The sequence below is a fragment of the Amblyomma mixtum genome, unplaced genomic scaffold (assembly GCF_055824585.1).
Source record: "Amblyomma mixtum isolate Tamu unplaced genomic scaffold, ASM5582458v1 scaffold_33, whole genome shotgun sequence".
NCBI lineage: Eukaryota > Metazoa > Arthropoda > Arachnida > Ixodida > Ixodidae > Amblyomma > Amblyomma mixtum.
Window position 1 is genome coordinate 354,915 of NW_028317730.1, and position 22,267 is coordinate 377,181.

Sequence of the window (22,267 nt, forward strand, 5' to 3'; positions counted from 1 at the left end):
GCAGCGCCCTCATTTCCCGCTTTACCGGATCTGCTGGGCATCCAGGTATCCGCTGGAGCCAGATGATGTCGCCGCGCTGAACGGCTAAGCTACCAAAAGTACAATTTGGCCGACTAGCTACTCACGTAGGCACTAAATGGTTAGACATGCTTTCGGGCTACCAGCGCCTATAAGTATTGAGATGTTGATAGGATAGAACGAAGGCTCAACGGTACAAAGAGGTTAGCGTCTATGTAGTAGTATCTAACCGAAAATTGGTAGGGATTTAACCCGTTAACCTAAATAGATGTGCGAAAGCACGTGTTCATTCTTCAGTTGGAGGGGGGCACTTAAACTCCACCTTCGGGGTATGACTTCATATCTTTTGGTTTAATGTCTATATATGCACAACTGTCCATTCTCTACTTAGCATTCATCGAAGGCGGCGAGTGCCCATACCATTACCAGCACAGTGGGGCAGCTGTTCATGCGCCACTAGACCGGCATGTGTCTGTTTTTTTCACAGCAACCGGTAGAGATTGTACGACCCTTCTTGCGCTTCCTAAGCAATTTCTCGTGCAGGTGGCGCGACGCTCCTCCGAACTTACCCGAGCTTACCCGAGTAGCTCGGGTAAGCTCGGGTTGTAGGCAACGGCACAAGATCGCACGCACGTGCGGTGACAAGATTCTTGGTCGGCGTTGGTGAGCATGTGAGTGGCTTCGCACTAAAACTACCGTGTTCACTTGCTGGCCCATGCGTATACAACCTAGGTTGGTCCGGGGGTTTTCAGTCTCTGTAATCTGTATGCCACAGACAAGCTGGCTAGTTTGGGGTAGATGTCACATGGATGCCTTCAAGTAAACGTTCAAGAAACGCTCACAACCTTTCGGTGACAGTTGTTGCCAGTTTAGTACTGCTTTCGCATCAATTTCCTTGCGGGATTTCCCAAATCATCGTCATCAGCGTAACTGCGCCCACTGCAGTACAAAGGTCTCTCCCATCGCTCCCCGATTAACCCGGTCATGTGCTAGCTGCGGCCACGTTATTTACGCAAACTTATTAATCTCATCCACCCACCTAATTTTCTGCCGCCACCTGCTACGCTTGCCTTTCCGTGGAATCCACTCTGTTGCCCTTAAGGACCATCGGGCTTCCTAAAATGCAGTAATATTACGTGGGTGGCGATGTGTGGTGGGCACTCTCTCTCTCTGGCTTTTAACTCGAGCGCCCTGAATGCTTCGAGTTTTATCAATGACAAATGCGCCCAGTCAGTGGGGCTGTGGAGTACATTTGCTTACAGGCGTCAGTGGTGCACAGGTTGTCAGGATAAATAACTATACCATTCATAGATTTGAACACTCTATTTCACTATGTGGGACATTTCTCTCAACTTCATAAAACAAAAGCGGGGAGGGGTGCTAAATGTTAGGTGACCTCTGTTTGTCCGCTTCCTTTCGTTTTCATCCGCCACGTGCGCCATCTAAATCGCTTGCGTTGCAGGCAGCCCTCGAGGCGGCAGAGCTGCCCGCGACGCAACAGCCGCCGCTGGGCGATGGAGCTCCCTCCTCAGCGCGTCGCGTCTCGCTGGTCGTGGTCGTGGTCCTCCTGGTCGGCGTCACCGCGGTGTTCGCCTACGTAATGATATTCCGCGGAAGCCGAGGCCCGAGCCGAGACCAGAAGATATCCGTGGATTCGATCAACGATACAGCGAGAGTTTCTGACTCGAAACTTGTCGAATAATTGTGTCACCCACTATGGAAAAGGCCATCCGCACTACGGCTGGCCTTCGAAGCTGCGGGGCGTGCTAGCGCAGCTTTCCTTCGTGTCTGACAGAAAAGCCGCTTTATTTATGGAATTTCAGTCTCGACCGTAATAAAGATATTTCGCAGAATTTTCGGTCCCTGCGTATTCCAAAAATTTCTCGTACTTTTGCGTTCAGTTGAGAGAAACAGCAGTGCGTTGCCTCCAGGCACAAAGAGCAACGTGTTCGTCAGATTCTTTCAGAGAAAGAAAGATTATAGTTTTCAGGGATGTGCTCGAGCCCGTGTGTGATTAGATGTAATCGCTAAATTAAATGGCGCCACAAAAAGTTGCTCTTCTTGACGATTCCTGGATTACTGAAAACAGGTACCTGTAACCTGTAACAAAACTGAGTTGAAAAAAATATCAGCCCTGCAGTCGCGTGCACCTCGGTTACTTTTACCTGCAGGAAACAACACAGATAGTTGCACAGCAAATGCACAGTCTCGTATGATCCCTGTGATAACCATGTATGAACTCAAAATATGTATGTTTATTTTTAACGAAATAAAAACAAATAACATTTTTTTAACACGTATTTAAATATATCTACTGGCTACAGCTTGCGTTAGACTTCTGTTGTGGTAAATAGGCCTCGTACTAACTACGGAACGCAATCAATTGAGTACCAAATCATGTTGGCTTGTAATTCTCACGCGTTTGTAATAGATGCTGCTAAAAATAGTTCCACGCCCAGAGGGTTTAAACGCATCTGTTCGTCTTTCCTTTTTGTATAACGTTAGACGACAAAATGCTTACTTCTGGTTCAGTTTGATGTACTGTTATGGGCTCGTCGCTTCTCTGTCACCGTTTGGTATACGATTTGCACCCCGCTGCACCGCTGCAGCAGTTTGATTCGTTCTACAGTTTTCTTCGGTTTACGGCCAGTGCGAAACCTTTTCCCGTCGTTGTGCCACGCTTCACGCTCTTCGTTTAAAGCACTCAGCTCTTCATTTCATGATGAGCTCGCGGCATGTGACGAAACTTTGCTCCGTGGCACATTGTGACAGCGTGGACTGCACAGTCGGTGTCTTACTACACCGCTTCCCGCTGCACTTTCAAAGAGACCAAGTACTTGTAAGGGTACTTGTACTGCAATTTATGCATGCTTAGCCTGTGTCTGGAAGGGTAGTTGCCTTTCCACGCTGCCTTCTTTGCCAGACACTTTCATTGGGTTTCCAATTGCTCATAAATAAGGACATGACTAGCAGGAACTCGAGCACATTTGGCAGCAACCTCCAAGAGATGCGGGCTTGATTGACTGATTGATTGTAAAACATTTTATTCGCCGGAAAGAGCTTGGTAAGAGGTCGCGTTAAGAGGTCTGCGAAAAGACTGGTATATAATTCGCGCCAATAGCATAAGGCGTGACGTCATCCAACGTCACGCACTCATAATTGTGCCCGCCAGCATTCAGGGGCACTGGGGTGCCATGAGCCACTATTTTTTGGACCAATGGGCGTCTATGGAGCCTTCTCTACCATCATATATCTATGCGCCGCTCGATTCAAGCTCCGCCCACAGCCGGTGTCACACTTCGCCACCGCGCAGCAGTGCCCTGTTATCCGAAAGGCTACCAGCTATTCTCGAGCAGCGAAAAAGCATTCCTGCTTATGTAGCGAGCTTTCAGCAACGGCACCGCCCGCGGGCTCTCCAGGCGACGAGCTGTGCTGCTGCCTGGCTGCCCTCGCCATCGCTAGGCCTATAGCCTGTTCAGCATCGAAGCCGCAGCGGACGCTGTTTCGGAAGTCACCTGCGCAAAAATAAAAGGCCTACTCTTCACATCGCTTTACTGTGAACGGCATCATCTAACAATAAGTTAATAATATGGTCACTTTCCACGACGCCTTCGGTAGCGAAGCGAGCGGGCGCTAGGCGAGCCGGACACCAAAGTGGGGCCAGCGGCAGCTGCGAGGTGATTCTGGCAAGAAATTTGCTCGTATCACAACTGTTATTTCAATCAGAAACACTGTATGGGTCAGCAATCCTCAAAATTAATGCCTTTTTCACAGTTCTTATCCCAGGGTTTACTATTTACGTCAAGAACACTTTTTAGCTCACTTTTATGACGCGGGCAGACGGGATCCATGCTGGCAGGCCGTCCTGCAAGCTCGGCGTACTTCACGTTCGCACAAGAAAATACAGAACAGCCATGCTACCTGATAGGCTGCCTCCTAGATATGGGCGTGCAACAGTGGAGCTTTCGGCAACGACGCCGCCTGCGGGAACGCCGGGCGACGAACTGCGCGCTGCTCCCTGGCTGCGGCAAAGCCACCTCTTCTAGGTGGCTTTGGCCCAGGTTGTCGCTAAGCCTAGCTGGTTCGGCATCAGTGCCGCGGCTAAGGACGCTTCGGGACTGGCCAGCGCTCAAATAAAAGTGCTACGCTCGGCCCCCTTTTTCTGTGAACCCGTCCCCATAATAAAATATAGGCTCGATATCTGCGACGCCTTTAGCAAGGGAGCTTGCAGACGGCCGGCGAACCACACCAGGCAGCAGCAGCACTAAAGCGGCTAAGGGATGAAATTTGCTTGTATCGCAATCACTTCTACCAGAAACTCGGTATTGGCCAACGATCGACAGAAATGATGCATTTTTGGCATTCATCTATCCCAGGGCTTCTTATGATGGTTGAACAAACAATGCTAGAGCGTTTTTCAGACTCTGGCGGCCGGCATCAAGCTGGCAGGCCGGCCACGAGAAGCGCGCCCTCCGTCGTCGTGACGCTACCGCTCTCCGCGCTCGAATTGGCTGCCGCTTCCCGTCGCTGCGTTTTCCGCGAGCGGCCCGTCGTTGACATCTAGCAGGCTGGACGCAGACACCGAGCGGCGATCGGACGTTGCGACGCCGCTATAAATCGCACTCACTTTTCGCACATGTGTCTCCTCTACTCGTACGCGACAAGTCTTCCCAACCCGTGGCACAGAGTCGCAGCCACGGCAGGTTCGGACGAAATATGCAATGGTAGAACACGCTAGGAAATAGTTTACTCTGCTAACTAGAAGTAAAGCACACTGCGAAAGAATGTTCTATCCTATAAAATTGAAGTTCAGTAGCTCACCAAGTCGTCGTTGCCGACCGGCGATGGGTCGTCCGGGGGTCGGCAGGCAGGAGGAGGCCACCGGCAAGAGAGGCATTTCCCGCCGCGAGCCCTCGGGCATTGCCTAGCTGGGACCAACAGGCGCTCACAAGCTCAGGCATGGAACCCTTCTCAAAGTGACCAGCACGCTGTCGTGACGCCACAGCATTGTTGGGAACGGGGAGAGTAGCCGTTGTGCCTTCTCTCCACATTCCTCGCGGCGCGGGCGCTCGTCTCGTGACTAGAGATGTGAAGGCCTGAAAAAAAAAAAATACTGCAATTTTGGAAAAAAAAACGTTCTTTTTTTCGTTTTTTTTTCAGACGAGAAAAAATGGAAAGAAACTTCGAAAATTTCACAATGCAATTTCAACGGTTTTATGATTGCTTGCTTTTAGTTTAGGTTTTTGTTTTTGCTTTGAAAACCATTACAGCGTGCATCGTTGAACGATTGGAGAGCAGTTTTCATCGCCGGTGCCAGGTAGTGCTCTTAAAACGTTCGTGCTGCGAGTACGCGGGTTGAAGGCCAGGTCGCATATAAGATCCAGGCATGACTAAAAAACACAGTAAAAGTTGAACTCATGGCTCAAGTAGAACAAAATGGCTGCAAATTCTACAGCGCTACACACATGGCACAAATAACATACGCCGCTGTGCACGTGAGCGGTTTTAGCCAAATACAAGCCTAGCTTCTTGATTTCGAACGTAGCAGAGTACAGGACATCCGCACAAATTTGGTCCAGGACAGGGGTCTTCCGCGAAGCACGTGGCCCCATCTACCTGGAGGCAAGGCCTTTGCATCAAGCAGCCGCTAACTCCTCTGGCTTGCCGACTGCTGCAGATACTGGTCACGTTTCGGAAACGTCCATAAAAGGACTCGCAACAGGCTTTCAGCGGAACGCGCTCGAAAGCGTGCAGTCGAACCTAGCTGTGGACACAGTTTCAATCCATGCTGCTGCGCGAAGTGCCGCATCCTGCGACAGTGACTCTGAGTCCGATATGGAGTGACTTACAGATCAGTTTTCATGTTCCCTTTATCGATGCAATAGAACAAGAAGTTCGTTTCACAATATGAAATCTATAACTGCATATTCGACTGAACTTCGGAGCATTTATTATTGATTGTTGTGCTATTGGAAATAAATGTTTTTGTCACGTTTTGGAAAATTTTCAATTTTTCATGCAAAAAACCCTGAAAAAAAAACGGTTTTTTTCTTGCCATTCAAAATTTCTTGAAATTTTACATCTCTACTCGTGACTCCGGCGCGTTCGCCTCTGGCGCGGGGACGAGGAGGGATACCAGTTTACGTGAATGAGCAGACAACCTCTTGGCGCACTGTTAATTTAGTGTTGACCTTTGTTCTGCGAGGAATACGTGATTGCCAACCAACCCAGCAGAAAGAAAGCCACTGATATCATGAAAAGCGAAATCATCTTGTTTGGTTTATGCGGTTCAACGTCCCAAAGCGACTCAAGCTATGAGAGAGGTTGCTTTGAGTGCTGGGTTGCTCTTCCCGAGCGATCGTTCTTAATTAAACTGCCACGGTAGGCAGTTTACTCACTGTATGGTGGGCAGGTTGTGATGACGCCGCAAGGTCACGTGACACAGGTGGCTGGCTACCTGCCCCCGGGTTGCTCTCTGGGCACCCCCTGTCAGAGGCATGGCCGTGATTTTTCGCTCACAATGCCGAAGCCGACATCCGATTTTCTGGAGAACGGGGCTTTTAAGGCTATCGCGTTAATGAAATTCAGTGAAGATCATTTTGGTCTAGAACAAACTTCATGATATGCTGCGATGAATACAACAATTATCAGCGCAAAATACTATACTACTAAATATATTTTCGGCAAGGTCGTCGATGTTAATGTCATTGGCTGAAATAGCACATACCCCAGTTGGAGCCGAACCACTGATAAATATTTAAAAAAGCAGAAAACCTAAAACAATCGCCTCTTGCACAGCGTATGCTTTTGTCATCTACGGTGGTCATGTACCGCCCAACACACCACACCGCGTTCCCGACATGGAACGTTTATGAGCAGCAGGCAGGCATGCCCGCTTGCGAGTCTCGACGCGGCCGTTGTAGGACCAACAGAGCTTCTCGGAGGGCAACTCCGTTTATGCTTGCTGATGTTTGTCGTGCGTAGCATTTAGATGTTCGTTCGATATTTCCTCGAGTACCTGAAAAAGCTCTCAGTCTGTGAGCATGCAGACATTTGTTTCCAGATCCGCCATGGTCGACGTAGAACCAACTGCCATTTGCGCTGACAGCCCCATTTGGGTTTACTGATGTTTCTGCTGCACAAAAACTACGCACCTACTGCCCGAAAACGAAGAAATATAGGGTGGATGTAGGACTGTGAGTTAATTCAGCCCTCGCGATAACGATAATTTGTGTTCTGCACAATGAACAGACTTTCTGCAATTTAGGGGTTTCCCCAGCCCCAGGTGCCCATGTGGGTCAACAAGGGTCCAACATGGTGCTTCACACCAATATCACCACCATGACCATGCCTATTGCAGGAGAAAGGCCACAGGCGCGTAGCAATTGTGTCCCAACCAGTCTGCACTGAGTAAGAACTGGTTGCACGAGATTTCATCAGTGGCAACATGTTGTTACGTGGCGACGAGCCGAACAATGAGGCGTGATGACCTATAGCAACGAGATGGTTTCCAATGGCCGCTGGCCTAGCGCGAGCGCTCCGTTCCGTGCCATTGCCAGCTTCGTCTTCTCTGACTCACTACTTGGGGCCACCGAGCGATCCTCCCGATCTGGAATTGAAATCACTAACCAACAGACGCGCGAAATTATGATGAGCTTGAGGGGACAGAAGAACAGAAATTATAAAAGTCGTGATCTGTTGGCCACTTCGATGAAAGGGGTGGGCGAATCATTCCTGGTCCACGAAGCTTTTGGGCCACAGGTCGCCAGTAGCCGACGGTCGACCCTTGGACGCATCAAAGGCACGGGCAGAGGGCCATGTCCTCACATGTGGAAAGCATCTCAGGTCGAAAGGTCGGATCACTGCGCTGGATTCCGTTCGTCTAGTCGAGTGATGGGAGCGGGAGAGTAACAGCGAGGTCTGTTCGGGTCTGGCAGGCTGGTGCACAACCGGGCGGCGCGAACCGGGAACACGCGACCGACCGCCATGGCTGACGCAGGGCGTCGAAGTTCCAGGACCAGGATGGCGATAATCATCTCCACCAAATGTTATGTGGCCGCCAGCCGAAGAATGAGACGTGATGAGCAATGGCAATGGGATGATTTTCAATGGCCGCCGGCCTAGCCTAGTGTGTCTCTGTGTCTCTTTGTGGTCCGTCCCGTGTTCGCGCAACCTTCACCTTCACAGCAGCATGTACCAACTAGGCCCAACCGAAGTTTTATTGTAGCACGAGCACTCCGTCCCACGCCACTGCCAGCTTCGTCTACTTGGTGACAATATTTTGATCACTGCAATAAACCTCAATATACTACTGAGCCTGCCAGTGTAGCGTACATCTGATGGTCGTGTTAAAGATATCAAAAACGAAACTTTGCTGAAAGACGCACCTTCTAGCCTCAGTTATGGTTCTCCCTTCCTTAGCTTTTCGAAGTAGCCATTAAATGGTAAAGGTGTTTACTTCCTAAATTTCTTACCTCCTTTGTATTTCTGAACTTGCGTTTTTCTGTTTGCAGCTAACACTACCTCCAGTAGAACATTGGGCGCTTAAAAGGTATTGCATTAGGTGGGCTTTATTTTCGTGGCCTACAGCATTAAAATCTGAATGAGAGCGAAGATGGGCGAAGTATTTTCGGAAGCAATAAAGCCATATCATTTGTCAGCGGGAGTCCTCGTTTTGAAACCGCATGACATCAGTATCAAAAAATTAGTTGCGGTTCAACTACTGCTGAACCTTGTTAGAGAGCGAAAGCTGTGGCGTATCGAGCAAATACAAGCGGCTTGGAGTCTGTAACGTTGAGTGCGTTCCGGACACTGGATAGGCAGCGCACTCAGCCTGACCCTGGCACGTCGCAGTTAATAGCTGATCACGAGAGTTTGCTCAACCATTGAACGCTGCGGCCTATTGCAGCAGTGCCGCGTTTCTGCCACAACGTTGTCAGCGCTAACGCATGCAGCCTACGTCTCTCTCCCTCCTCACCCCACGTACCTATTAGCGCTGTTCAGGCGCCCACTGACCAAGGGAGCCAGTTATGCGCATTTCCTTTCCTCAAAATCATCGGAGTGTAAAACGTTGTCAACGCCAATGCACCCAATGAACGCCGACGGCCTATGACTTCAGTGCCGCGTTTATGGCTGAACGTCGTCAATGCCAACGTACGCAGCGCACAGTAATGTCCCTTGATAATTATCAAAGGGATTTAACTCACAGCTATCACTACCGCCACGTAGCTTAAAGCACGACTGAAGTGCCCACTGTTCCAAGAGGGCAGTTATGCGCCTTTCCTTTGCTTTCAAAGCTCCCGCTCCATTGGCTTCGTAGCTTAAAGCGCGACTAAGGTGTCCACTGTCCCAGGGGGCCAGTTGTGCGCTTTTCCTTTGCTTTCGAAGCTCAAGCAGCTCAAGGTCATTTCAAGCTGAAAACTAGACACCGGGCAATCGAAGCGCGAGGTCGCGTATTGAAGCTTTTGGTTGAATAATTATAGGATGCTACTTTGGCAGTACAGTATACAATTTCCTATTCACCGCCCGCAAGAAAAGAAATTTCTCACGTGTGGCACAAAAAATTACCCTGGCATTCCTTGAACACCTTCAGAACTGTTAACCTCATTCATACCAGCTGTGATTCAAGTCCATGTAGACTGAGAAATTACCGTTCGGAATCGGGGAAAAAGCAGAGTTCAGGTTCCGTTTCGCGCATCAGTTCTTATTCGGTTTGGTCTTATTCAATAGCCTATTCTGGATTGCCGCCAACGGAAAAGCAAAAAGAGAAACGAGAACCGCCGAATTAGCGTTTAAATTATTGTATTGACGTCGACTCTAAATGAGCCGGTTTCATGTGACGAGTCAGTTAAGCTCAAGACAGCGACGCCCAAGCTGCGTCCGACTGTCTCTACCGGTCAGGCTGGCACTTCCTGCTGAGGGTTTTCATTCAGCCGGAAATCCCAGCGGTGTCATTGATCAGCACTGGGAACAACTTCTGTTTTTGGCTGGACACCCGGCCCCCGCGGAAGATGATTGCGAAGGCAAAGGCCGCAACGATGCCGGCCAGGAGGAGAACGACCAGGCCAGCCGGGATCGGCGCAGTGCTTAGTATGGAGCGCCGTCGCTGACTGGCCGCTGGCGCAGCGCAGGCAGACTCGGTAGCGACGGGGGTGCCTGCGACTGTCAAGATTTTGATGAAATAGTCGGTCTCAAAAAAAGGTCAACTTCACAAACAAGCGATTCGCTAATCATCCCTTTGTCTCGAAGAGAAAAACAGAAAGGCATAGAGCAGTTGTCAGCAGCCGCATTGCTGATGCCCTCTCCAAACTGGCGCCTGTAACTAGTTATGCAACCTGTTTTCTACCTCCAAAAGCATTGAGGTACCATTGTAGATAGGCCTCCGTACCCTACATGCAACGAAAACTACATCGCAAATATAATAAGACAAAAGAAAAGTATTTGACATTTGCTCCACCTTGCCGGGCACCAAGTGGTCACAATAAAAGCGCTTTGGGGTCCGTTGCTTTGTGACACAGCGAGCCAAGTAACCACCACCACACTGGCCGGGTAATATACAGTCGAGCGCTGACATATCGGTTTATCGTTTATTCGAGGTCAGAAAATCGCCCTGAAAATTCAACGTCGAAGTATCGCAGTAGTGTGCGTCTTTATCGACATCGTGTATAGCGGAACATTTCATATATCGAACAGCGCTCCGCGCCTTTTCATTTGGCGCTTCTCCGAACGACGGTTTCGCGTTTAGCGCGCGGAGATGAGTCTGCTATTTGGCCTTGGGCACCTCCTGGAAGTCCTAGTGCTCTGAAACTGCATGACGGCATAAATGTGGGGTGCACTTACGAGTGGCCTATGGTATCTTGTGCCCATTTTATACGCTAACTCACTGTCATGGAGTGAAGCTAACCTAACTAAATCCTATTGCCTGCCCCCGCATTTTGTGGTTTACTGCCGAAGGCGTCCCGGAAGCTAGCTGTACGTCAACAGGTTCAGACATCTTACGATAGGTGATGGCTAGTTCCAAATCGCTGTCCCCATTGGCTTCGATGCTAAGCAAAAGTTTTGCCCAACAACGCCTAGCGAGCGGTGCGGCAGTTTTCTGCGAGAAGCGCTTCACTGCCGTGTGTTCAATTTACTCTTGCTTCTTGGTTGCAGATAAGCTTATATTTTACTCGTACAATTATCGACGAACTATTTCGCGATGCGCACTGAGTGCGATGTAACCGGATTCGACGGCAGTCTGGTGCCGTCCATACGTCACGTGCAGCTGGGCCATTAATGCATGCACCAAAGCAGCGCATGCACATTCAGTATTTCGAATATCATTGCGGACCCCCTACGATGTTTTCAACACCAACTAATGGCTCTTCAGCGGTTACAGGGCTTTCCGTTTGCACTCTAGGCGAAGACATAAAAAGCTGCGTGGAGCCAGCCCGTCGGGGGTTGGCGCATCCAATAGAAGTCTTACTGATAACAGTTTTACTCTGCATTACAAAAGCTTGTTGCCTACAAATGACGGCCGCCGTGGTTGCTAAGCCGGTGCTCGGCTGATGACCCGAAAGACGCGGGTTCGATCCCGGCCGCGGCGGTCAAATTTCGATGGAGGCGAAATTCTAGAGGCCCGTGTACTGTGCGATGTCAGTGCACGTTAAAGAACCCCAGGTGGTCGAAATTTCCGGAGCCCGTCACTACGGCGTCTCTCATAGCCTGAGTCGCTTTGGGACGTTAAACCCCATAAACCAAACCAAACCTACAAATGACTAGCAGTTGGATGTCACCCTCGGGCCTAAGTGGACGTACCCGTCGCCTGTGGTAACTGCGGCTGGTTGCCGCGGCTTGCCGCAGGACCGAGGACGAGCGGCTGGACCGCGGGCGGCGCCTCGGCGGATGGCTCCGATCCTGGCTCCCCCGCGATCATGCTGTTGGTAGGCGTTCGCGGCCCCTCGTCGGCCATGGCCCACAGCTGCTTCATCTCCTCCTCGTCGAGGCTCAGCGCCTGCTGCAGGTACTCGTCCAGGCCGCCGGTGCGCTCAAGCGTGCGTTGACCTGATGACCCGGCAGCAACCCCTGTGCTGACGGGATCCTCAGTTTTGGGCAGATTTTCCTCGCTGGCCGACATGCTGGAACGATGATGGGACCGCGCCAGCCTGTAGGACGGATTGCGTTCTTCTTCTTCGCTATTTGTCTACTTCTTCTTCAACTGACGAAACCCACACTGACTTCTCAGTTTAGCGTGTTTACTTCTGAGGTTTATTTTCGACGCCACCTCTCCTCCAATTTTAAAATCTGATTCCAGCTCAGGGATTTAGCTGGTCTTTGAAACCTTAATTGCGATAGCCAGTGAAGTGAAACTTATTCTTGAAAGTTGAGCTGAAGGTCGAGTCCGCATGTGTATTGATGCTTCCTGAGAAAGCCGTACGACTTGCACGTTGTACGTCCTGCTGTACGTTGGAATTAAGCCAGCGGCAGCAGCTCTAGATGTGTCACCTGCGCTTGCATGACACCCATATCTGTCGACAGGCTCAAGACAGCGTGTCGGCTTCACCAGATTTGCACGTTCGCACAACGTTCGCACAGTGAGCAGCAACTCCTCATGTGAACACGCAGGTCAGTGGCGGGATCGGCGGGGAAGCGTGGAAGTGATTCGGAAGACGCCCCACGTGGCCGAGCGGCACCATGCCTGCGGCGGAAAGGGAGAAACGACGCGCTGACCGGGGGCGCCACTTTGAGGAGGGGAGAAGAGCGCAGGCTGACGAGTCGAGACTATAAAAACCCGAGGACACAAGCCAGGAGGACGAGTTCGGGAGAGCGAGCAGCTAGAGCTCGAGCTAAATCCACGCAAGAAGCTCCCGCCGCGGGCTCCCAAGAGAAACCTCAAAAGGCCACGAGAAGCCACTGTGACTAAGGGTCGCCAACGAGAGCGACCACGTACTAGACGCCCCTCGAGTCGACCGGTCAAGCGGCGGGCCTCGATATTGACCCGGCGACGAGGCGCAGCCAAGGGACCACGAAGCACGGACGAGACATCGGGTTGTAACGATGGGGTCAAGAAAGAAGAACACACGTCAAAACGGCATGCGTCAGATCAGCGCACAAAAAACAGCGCAGCGAGAACAGCACAGCGAGTGGCAAAAAGGATTAAGACCAACAAACAGAGAACAAACTGCCTACAATAAAACAAAGCATTGGAAGGTATACCACAGAAGAACAATATAAATTCAAAGAAGTTGCTCTCTGCTGCACACTGAGGATAGGACATACATATATCACATATTCACATCCTTTAAAGGATACACCGGCACCACAGTGCGCGAGATGTGGAGCCCACTTCTCAGTTGTCCGCATATTAATCATGTGCCCGAGAATTGAAACACAAAGACGACAGCACTCCCCTAAGCTATACACATTTAAAATACCAATGTACTCTTCTTTATTTTAGGTGATTACCGCACGTTTTTATTGAATAGGGTTTCTAAATTTTGAGCTTTTTAGAAGAGATCTCTTATTCAAAGTAACCTCAGCCCCTCCTCATTGCTGAGAAGGCTGAGCTTAGCCGTAGCTGCCAGATGCCTCGCCCTTCTTGCCCAAGCAAGGACTAAGGTTTAGGCTACCCGGCTTCGTCTTTTATATGCAGAAAATCTTAACACAAACTTAGGCACTATACACCACTTTAGGTCATTCCACTTGACATACACCCTTCTGAAACACCATAATTATGCACATGATTAATGAGTATTTACTCCCTTATAACAAATCTACTCCACCTTGGGGAATTTCCCTGAAAACATTTGATCAGCTCTGTTCCCACTTCGAGTTATTGATGAATTTGCTCTCGCCCTACTATAAGCTAGCCGTCCCGGTTAGCTCAATTGGTAGAGCGACTGCTCCGGTGAAGCGGTGGTCCTGGGTTCGAACCCCGGAACAGGACAAATTTTTCTTTAACTGCGAAGTTTCTGAGACAGCTGTATAGTTTTGCAGCCGTATGGCTGTGCTTGGGTGGACGTCAATGAGTGATTACTCCCTTATTACAAACCTACTCCACCTTGGGGGATTCCCCTAAAAACATTTGACCAACTCTGTTCCCACTTCGAGTTATTGATGAGTTCGCTCTCGCCCTACCATAAGCTTGCCGTCCAGGTTGGCTCAATTGGTAGAGCGACTGCTCCGGTGAAGCGGTGGCCCCTGGTTCGAACCCCGGACCAGGACGAATTTTTCTTTAACGGCGAGATTTCTGAGAAAGCTGTATAGCTTTCCTTTGTAGCCGTATGGCTGCGCTTGGGTGAACGTCAATGAGTAATAACTCTCTTATTATTCTCATTACTCTTAGGCCCTATTCACATGGTTTTGATTTTGACATGTGTACATATTTTAACCTGACCCAACCAAATACCTCGTGCTTGGAGTTCTTTGGCCTTAGATGCCCTTGCACCAAAAAGCCCAGCATCATCATCAAAAAATGGCACAACGACAAAACAGCACAAGGAAAAAACAGCATGACGACCAAACAGCACGTGGGACAAAAGAGCACAGCGCCAAAAAAAGCATACCGGACGAAGGGTGTGCGTTAAGTGTTTCTTGTGGTTCTTTAGTTAAAGGGTCAGATTTGTCGGATATACAGGTGTCAATAAAATTGGCTTCTAAGTGATAAAAGTAGGTTTGGTCGAATGTTGCGAAAATTGATGTTTGGAGATAATTCTCTTCGAAGTGAACAAAGTAGCTTTAATGTAAAATTACACGCAACAAATAATGCACTCTGATGCGTCAATTTTCAGGTCAGCTGTGTATCCCATTTCGCAAAGTGAACTAATCGCCGGATAGTCTCAGACAACCACTGTGCAGCGTACTGGTTAAGCACCAATCAAACTGAAAATGCCGACTCGGGAAATCCTGCCATCCTTAAAAATAAGCATCGCATACTGGCTATTTTTAGTGTATGAAGGCCTTGTAGCTCGCTCCAAACAAAACTGCTGAAGATCACTGTGTACCGTGCTGAAGATTCAAGTGGCGACGGTGAGAGTTTTGAAGAATAAGAACTCTTGGTGCGCCCAGAGCCCTACATCAGGGGTATTTGCCAGAATTCTGCATCATGATGGTTTTCCCGCAGAACCGATTTTCCCAGAACAACTCCTTTAGCGTTGTCCATTCCGTTGCCAGTCAGAAAAAAGTGCATATTTGAGATCGCGAATATTGCCCTACCCTGTTCCTTATTGAGTCTGTGAAACGAGCACTCGCCAACTCCAAAGGTCGCTGCCCTATGTGTTGTGATTTACCGTTCGCGATTAGGGCTATGACAGTTCACCCCTTCGGCAGCGCTGCACCGCGTACCCCGCTGTGCTGTTTTGTTGTCGTGCTGTTTTTTTCCCTGCACTCTTCTGTCGCTGTGCTGTTTTGTCGTCGTGCTGGCTTGTCTGACGTGCAGTTTTTTGTGCGCTGTAAGACGACGATTATAAGCGGGTCACGATCTTGGTGAACGATACTGTCAGTGCCGATGCTTCAGGCACCAGTGACACTCTGCAGATCCCTTCAGAACTCATGTAGGCTTCAGTGAACGAGATTTCCGGCTAGTGTTCGGAGAAGGTTCTGCACGCTATATTGAGCGGCTCGCAATAGGCATCCAATATCAGATCGTCAACTAGCCAGGTTGCCTCTGGCAGCACCCTCAACGAGACTGCAGGCTCCTGGATCGACCTAGGTGGCGCTACATAGGCTAGCAAGTGACCGCATAGTTCGACACCATTTCACTGGGATAAAGCAACCGATATAGCTGGTCTACAACAGCCTTCGTTGAATCGTTAACAACATTAAAATAGCCATGAGTGCTGCTATCCCCAGAGAATGCCAGATGCAGTAGCAGATTTTTCTCACAAAAGATCTTTCATCATTGTCTACGTATCGTAGATGCTTGCGTATTCTATGTTGGTAAATAAATGGTGACCGTTATTTTTTTCACATCATGCGAGATTTAAAAATACGTCCGTCATTAAATTCAGGAGGCGCGTAAATGATTAGACGAAAGAGCGCAGACCAGTCCTGCCCTCACAGATAGACTTCGCGACAAGGGATCCGAGACCACACGACAGAAATTATCATATTAATGCAGCATGTGAAGTGTTATTAGAACGTGCTACCATTAGTGACGACCATTACAGCTGTCTTGTACAGCAAGTTATCGTTTTTTTGTTCTTGGAGAGTGTCTGTGTTGGCAGCAACTCTCTCAACCCGTTCGTTCAATCATTGTAGCTCATCTTCGCTACAGTGTGGTTAATGCTGATCCTCAGGCACATCGCAGCAGCCTCCTTGGATAGCATATACAGGGTGTTTCGTGTAACTTCAACCAAGGATTTAAAAGAAGTGGCCTATTGTAGCTGAGTGAAAGCGATGATATTGCTTCCCGTCGTGTGGCACTCCTCAGACTAGATTTCAATTGCGCTTATTTAGTTAATTGTCTGAGAATAATTATGCAGAATTTTTATTACTAAGGGGCAAGTGTGTTTCATAATTTGTATAGGGAGTTGCGAAAAAAAACGATCCAAAGAAAGCCTGCGGAATATGAAAACCACGTGATTGTGCTCTTCCGCTACCGTTTTGTAGGGCTGTCAAACACGCTCTGAATCAACGAAGCCTGTGCGCTCACGATGTCGAAGTGAGCGGCCGACCATATGGGCCGACGCCTCTGTCAGCGTAATCTGGAAAGTGGGTCAGCACATTCTTCCTGAACATAGAAAGCGGGCGGCAATATTTGCGATAAGTGATAGGCATGCCACCGCCAGCCAGTTCAGACAGGGCTCTTATTCGTCACGGAGACAAAACAAAAAAGGAAGGGAAAGCAGTGCACTCGAGTATTTCAAGGTAGCACAGTTATTTTTTTTTACTTTTATCATTTTGTAGCCAGAGGAACCGAGAGGCGGCCGCTCGCTGGGGCGCGTTTAGCGCGCACGTTTCGTTCCTTCAAAACACGTCTGGGAACGCTGGAATACGGCAGCGCATGAGCGCAGACACGCTTTTTTGTTCATGTTTCGCGGGCTTTCCTAAAATGCCAGAAAAAAGGGCTACGTAGGAGGTACAGAGGGCAAAACACATGTCTAGAACACGCTCTGAGCGTGTTTCGGACGTAACACGCGATAACTAGCGATAAGATATGGTTAAAAATTATCGGGATGTAAACATGTGCAGTTAAACTCATGGAATTTCATCGTCATTTTTTCCCTTCTTGATCGCAGCGGCTTTAGGAGCTCTGGAACACACAGTTTGGTTGTTCTAGGCATGTGTTTTGCCCTCTGTACGTTGCTACAACATCTGGATCGGTTCGGTCTTAACTCGTTCTACATCTTAAAGGAAAACACGTGACCCTAGAGTTAATGTTTGAAATTTTGCACAATTAATCTGAACTAATTAACTAATGAATGGGAATTTAAAATATACTCTGAGGAGCGCCACATGACGGGAAACAATATGTCGGCGGTTTCACACAGCTCCTGTACGCCACTTTTTCAAAATCCTTTGTTCAAGTTACGTGGAACATCCTGTTTAGTGTGGTTGTCAAGAGATTTTTCACATGTTGGCGTTCCAGCTGATGAAATAGCGCCACTTCAAAGGAGGCTGTCATGGCGTCGACTAAAAGATTTCCACATCTTACATGTAGGGCTTTTATATATCTGCCATAAGGTTCCAGAACACGAAGCTTTTTTCCCACAAAATCGCGGTCTTTTAGATATTCTTTGCAAAGTGAAATTAGGACCCCTCTGTTCTCTGCAGCTGTCAGACCAGGAAACGCATCACAGTCCAGCTATATTACAGTAAGAGCTCTTCATGTAACACACAATTACTGACGACGAACCCGCCCTTCACCCGGGTGCTGTCTGGATTAATTCTCGCTGCGCCGTGATTTAAAGGGTGAATGGTAGAGCGAACGAAGGAATAGAGAAAGGGGAGCAGTGATGGAGGGCTTAAGAATAATCCGAGGAACCGAAGGTTCTTTAATGTGCAGTTACGTTGCAGAGCACACGGGAGCCTTTAGCGCTTAGCCTCCATCCAAACGCGGCGCTTAACTTCCGGCTGCAAGGGAGGAAGTCTTCTTTCAGTGGCTGACGGACAACACAGCGCCCCAGCCTGCTCAGATTTCTCGACCTGAATAGCCTCCATTACATACAGCATATCGACAGCCCTATCTTATGCCACATGGCAAATCCATGAAATAACAAAAAACACCGCCTCCGCGTCGGACGCATTACGCCAGCGATCGCGCTGCTCACCCAAGCGATCCCTCGCGCTGCCATCGTCTTCAAAGAAAGACGGGGGGAGGGGGGGAGCGGGTTGAGTGCGAGCCTACCTTCGCGCTGCGCGCAACTATCGCGTGGGACGCCCGGGCGAAATATCCTGCCCTCTGGGGCGCTGCAGGTAGCTGGGAAGTTGCATCCCACAAATATACGGCAGTATGAGCGCAAGTAGCATGCCCAAGGCAGTCGCCCACATACGCTCTGCCCGAAAACATGCTAGGTCTGTAGAAAAAAGGAATAACAAAACACCCAATGTCGGAAAAAAATTCTACGCAGCACGAACGTCCACAACATGCAGCACAGCCACAGCTTAGGCTCGCGTAGACGAGGGAAAGGCGGACGCAAGCACTCAATCAGTAGAACGCATCTTGGCTACAGGTTTCAGCAGACGCGGCCGCTTAGGCAACCTGCGATGAATGTAGCCGCCCTTGTCACCAGCGTATTACGCGACACACGTTGCCGCACTCAATTCATGAGGACCACTGAACGCGTCATAAGACAGTCTTAGCTGAGCGGTTTTACGGCCACCGGAGAGGAGCGGCCGAGTGCAGACGCCACTGCGCATGCGCACCTCGCTGCCGCCTGGCCGGCCCAACGTTACTAGATTACCTCGTCAGTTTGCAAACTCCGCTGCAGTTCGGCGGCCAAACGTGGCCCCATTCGGCTCCCTCTCGCGAGGTGGCGCTTTCGACGCTGTTGGCCTAAAGCCCCTCGATAATTTGAAAGTAGCGACACTCTCCTCCACTCCGGCGTTTTCCTCCTCGAATATCCTCGCCCGCCGGCTGCGCGCGCTGCACACGGCACGCTTTTTTGGCCATCGCTCGCTCGCCGTCCGAGCAGTTGGCTGGCACATGCGCGCGCTCTCAAGTTCGCGCTTTTTCCACGCTCTGTTATTGAATAAAAACACGAGAAAGACATGCGACACGCGTGACTACCACGAGCCACATAAATTAGCGTCTCGTACGCGAAATGAAAGTGCCAATTACGAGCGCTTGCGGCACGAACAAAACCATTTGCTGCATACATCTCACATTCTTTTTGACTTTTCAATACCGTAAGTCTCAACACGGCATAGTATATGAAGCATAATATTTACAGTATATTTGAATATTCCTGAATATTTTCAGCATACCAATGTTTAGTTAAATGTATATTCACTTCGAACTAATTATCGCGGAAGTACAGTTTATGAAGTAGTTCACGAGTGGAGTTTCAGAAGTGGGATGGTTGCTGGGAACAAGCTGGGGCATTTGCTTCGATGGCCGTCCTAAAATTTTTCATTAAGGTTCAGACTGAGTTTGCTACCGCGCAGTGCACATGCAAAGGCTTAATCGTTTTTGTAGTTGAGAATTTTCGCGGTGGCTGAAAAACGAATATGAACTTTTCATATAAGCATGAAACGACTTCAGCTCCCGCTGTCGGCGACCTTGAGGTGATGTCGAGCCGAAGATGAGAGCCAAAGATCCGCGCACCGATTTTCCGTCATCCAAGGAAAGTGTCCGCGCCCCAAAATTTGGCCCTCTCAACCACCAAAATTTGACCTTGTCCGAATTTCATCAAAATTGGTGTCAAGCCTAATTTTAATATGACCAGTTCAATGGTGAGCTGCAAAATTAGGTGGGCTATCCCCAAAATTTGTCTCTCTGGACCCCATAAATTTGACGTCGTCCATATTTGACCAACATTGGGGTCCAACCTAATTTGACTATGGGAAACTCAGTGTTGACTTTCAAATTTAGGTAGACCACCCCCAAAGTTTGGCACACTTGGGCATTTTCCGCCCACATTATATTCCTTTTTAAATCCGCTTAAAGAGATGTTTCGTTAGGAAAGAAAAAAACTGATAGCAACGAAAGTGACAAAACCCAAGAGAAAGTTATAGGGTCTTAGCAATTTGGTCAGCCACAGTCAAGGATATCCTAAAGCAAGTGCCTGACTAATATAAGCCTTGAGTATAAATACAGTCACAATATGACGCACAGTTTTTCAGATGCAATGTTTATTACAGATGAGTCGTGTAGTTTTACGCCGAGAATATACATAAAAACCACGAATAAGCCAGCTGTGGACGTCTGTCACCCTTGGGTGCAGTTCTCAAAACACAACACAGAAAACAAAAACATAATTAGGGAAATGAAACAGCTCAGATGTAGGCCTATAGTTTTTGAGCGGATGATGTATTCAACAAAAGGCTACGCGACCATGCTCAACTAAAGCAAATGATCACAAACTGTAGCATTGAATATACAAAAATGGCATGCATTGGATATTTACAATACTTGAGTAGATTAAGGCAAGGATGGAAAGCACTGAAGTTATTAAAAAATGAATTATTCATGTGAATGCAATATGAGGTCTTTTCTGAGAATGTGGCATTGATAATCTCACCTAGTAGAAGCGTAACGGTTCCGCAAAACAACAAATAAGCGTAGATCGTTAGACAAGTTGCATTCATAAAAAAACATTTAGGTTAAATCTCGCTCGGGAGATGCGCCGCATTACTGCTATGTGCACCATTACCAGAGCTTCGAAAAATTTACCGCACCGCGGATACCGCTGCACGCATACCAACACTTTTGCTTCCACACTTGCTAACACATGCACACACATTGTATACAACAGCCGCCGCTATTATAGCACGTTGAGCGGAACCATGAAGTGACAACAATAACACGCATAACGACGCAAAATGATCAGTGAATTAAGTGAGGTTGTTGGCTTTGTAATGCGCATGCATGCAGTTTCAGTATACACAGTCGCTTGGAAGAAATGCACAGTTGCTCGCAGAGGTGGGCAGTCTTCGTCGGGGTAAAGTTTTTGCGGCCGATGTTGTGCAGCCGCTTTTTTCTTCTAATGCTGTCTTTCTTGCCGCTCGGAATCGCTAAAAGAACAAAGGCTTTTTCACGCCGGCTTGTGCACTGAAATGCGCAGCAACTCGGCTTAGCGCTGCTCTAAAAGAGCGCGAATGACGCGAAGTGCAAGCGCGCAATGCCAGGGAGCTCGGTCGTAGCAGCGGCGGCTGGCCAAAAAATGGCGCCGACAAAAAATGAAAACACAAAAAGAGCGAAATTTCCGCGCGCTTTTCCCGGAGAGTGCCCGCGGAGCCAATCAACGTTGAGAAAAGAGCCGATGGGAGAGGTGAGAGAGGAGGATCGGCGAGGGTGCGCGGCGCGGCGGCATAGTTCACAGAAAGACGCTACTTTCAAATTATCGAGGGGCTTTATGTTGGCCCGCTCCGGCCGGTCTCTCGTCACACGAACTATGGCTATGAGGCGAGCACGCCGTGTTTCACGCCGCTTTACGCGGGTAATTGCTGTTTAACGAAGATATTTCCAAGATAGGGCACAAATATTATTCTGAAATATTATTCTGAAGGCTGCGCGAACGGTCATGGGTGGCAGAGGTACGATCGGGATGTCTGAATCATTAGCTATTTCGATGAAACATTTGGATCTTGGTGACATTTGGATGAGACATCTGGAGCAGCAGAGCAAGAGACTCTACTCCACTCGGGAAGACGGGCGATCCGCCCGGATAAAAGTGTTTTCTCGCGCGCCTCTCCGCTGGTGTATCCGCTAGCCCGCTTCGCCCCGCTGGCCGTGAAAACCCTCAGCTAAAACTGTCTATTGCTGGTAGTTTTGCTAGACAGTAACTCGATTCGTGTTGTCGTGATTGCCTTGTCGGGGCTGCGGTACTGATTACCATCTGAGGAACGTAAAAATTAGGAGCCACTTTGGCGACTAAAGTGGTGCAAGGCGAAAGCCTTAGTACAGCATTCTGTCACGAATGTGGTTGTGAATGATGATTCAAGTGCTGCCAGCGAATGACGCGTCCATTGGCTGTCTGCGTGTGTTACTGATGTGTGGTTAACATGTTAAGCTTCGCCTGTAAGAGTGGAACGCGACAGCGTCTTGCAACGCTGCCAGGGAGTCGACAGAACGCCATCGCCAATTCGGCTGTACGCCTTACTGGACGGT

At 49.1% G+C, this 22,267-nt stretch overlaps 1 protein-coding gene across 1 annotated transcript; it reads right to left on the minus strand.

Moving 5' to 3' along the window:
• Positions 1 to 9,946: 9,946 nt before the first annotated feature.
• Positions 9,947 to 12,133, minus strand: LOC149324445 (uncharacterized). The gene is made up of 2 exons (XM_089565530.1): positions 11,815 to 12,133; positions 9,947 to 10,179 (listed from the first exon to the last, which is right to left on the minus strand). Exons 1-2 carry the CDS (start codon positions 12,131 to 12,133, stop codon positions 9,947 to 9,949), a joined length of 552 nt encoding a protein of 183 aa, XP_089421656.1.
• Between the last annotated feature and the right edge of the window lie 10,134 nt (positions 12,134 to 22,267).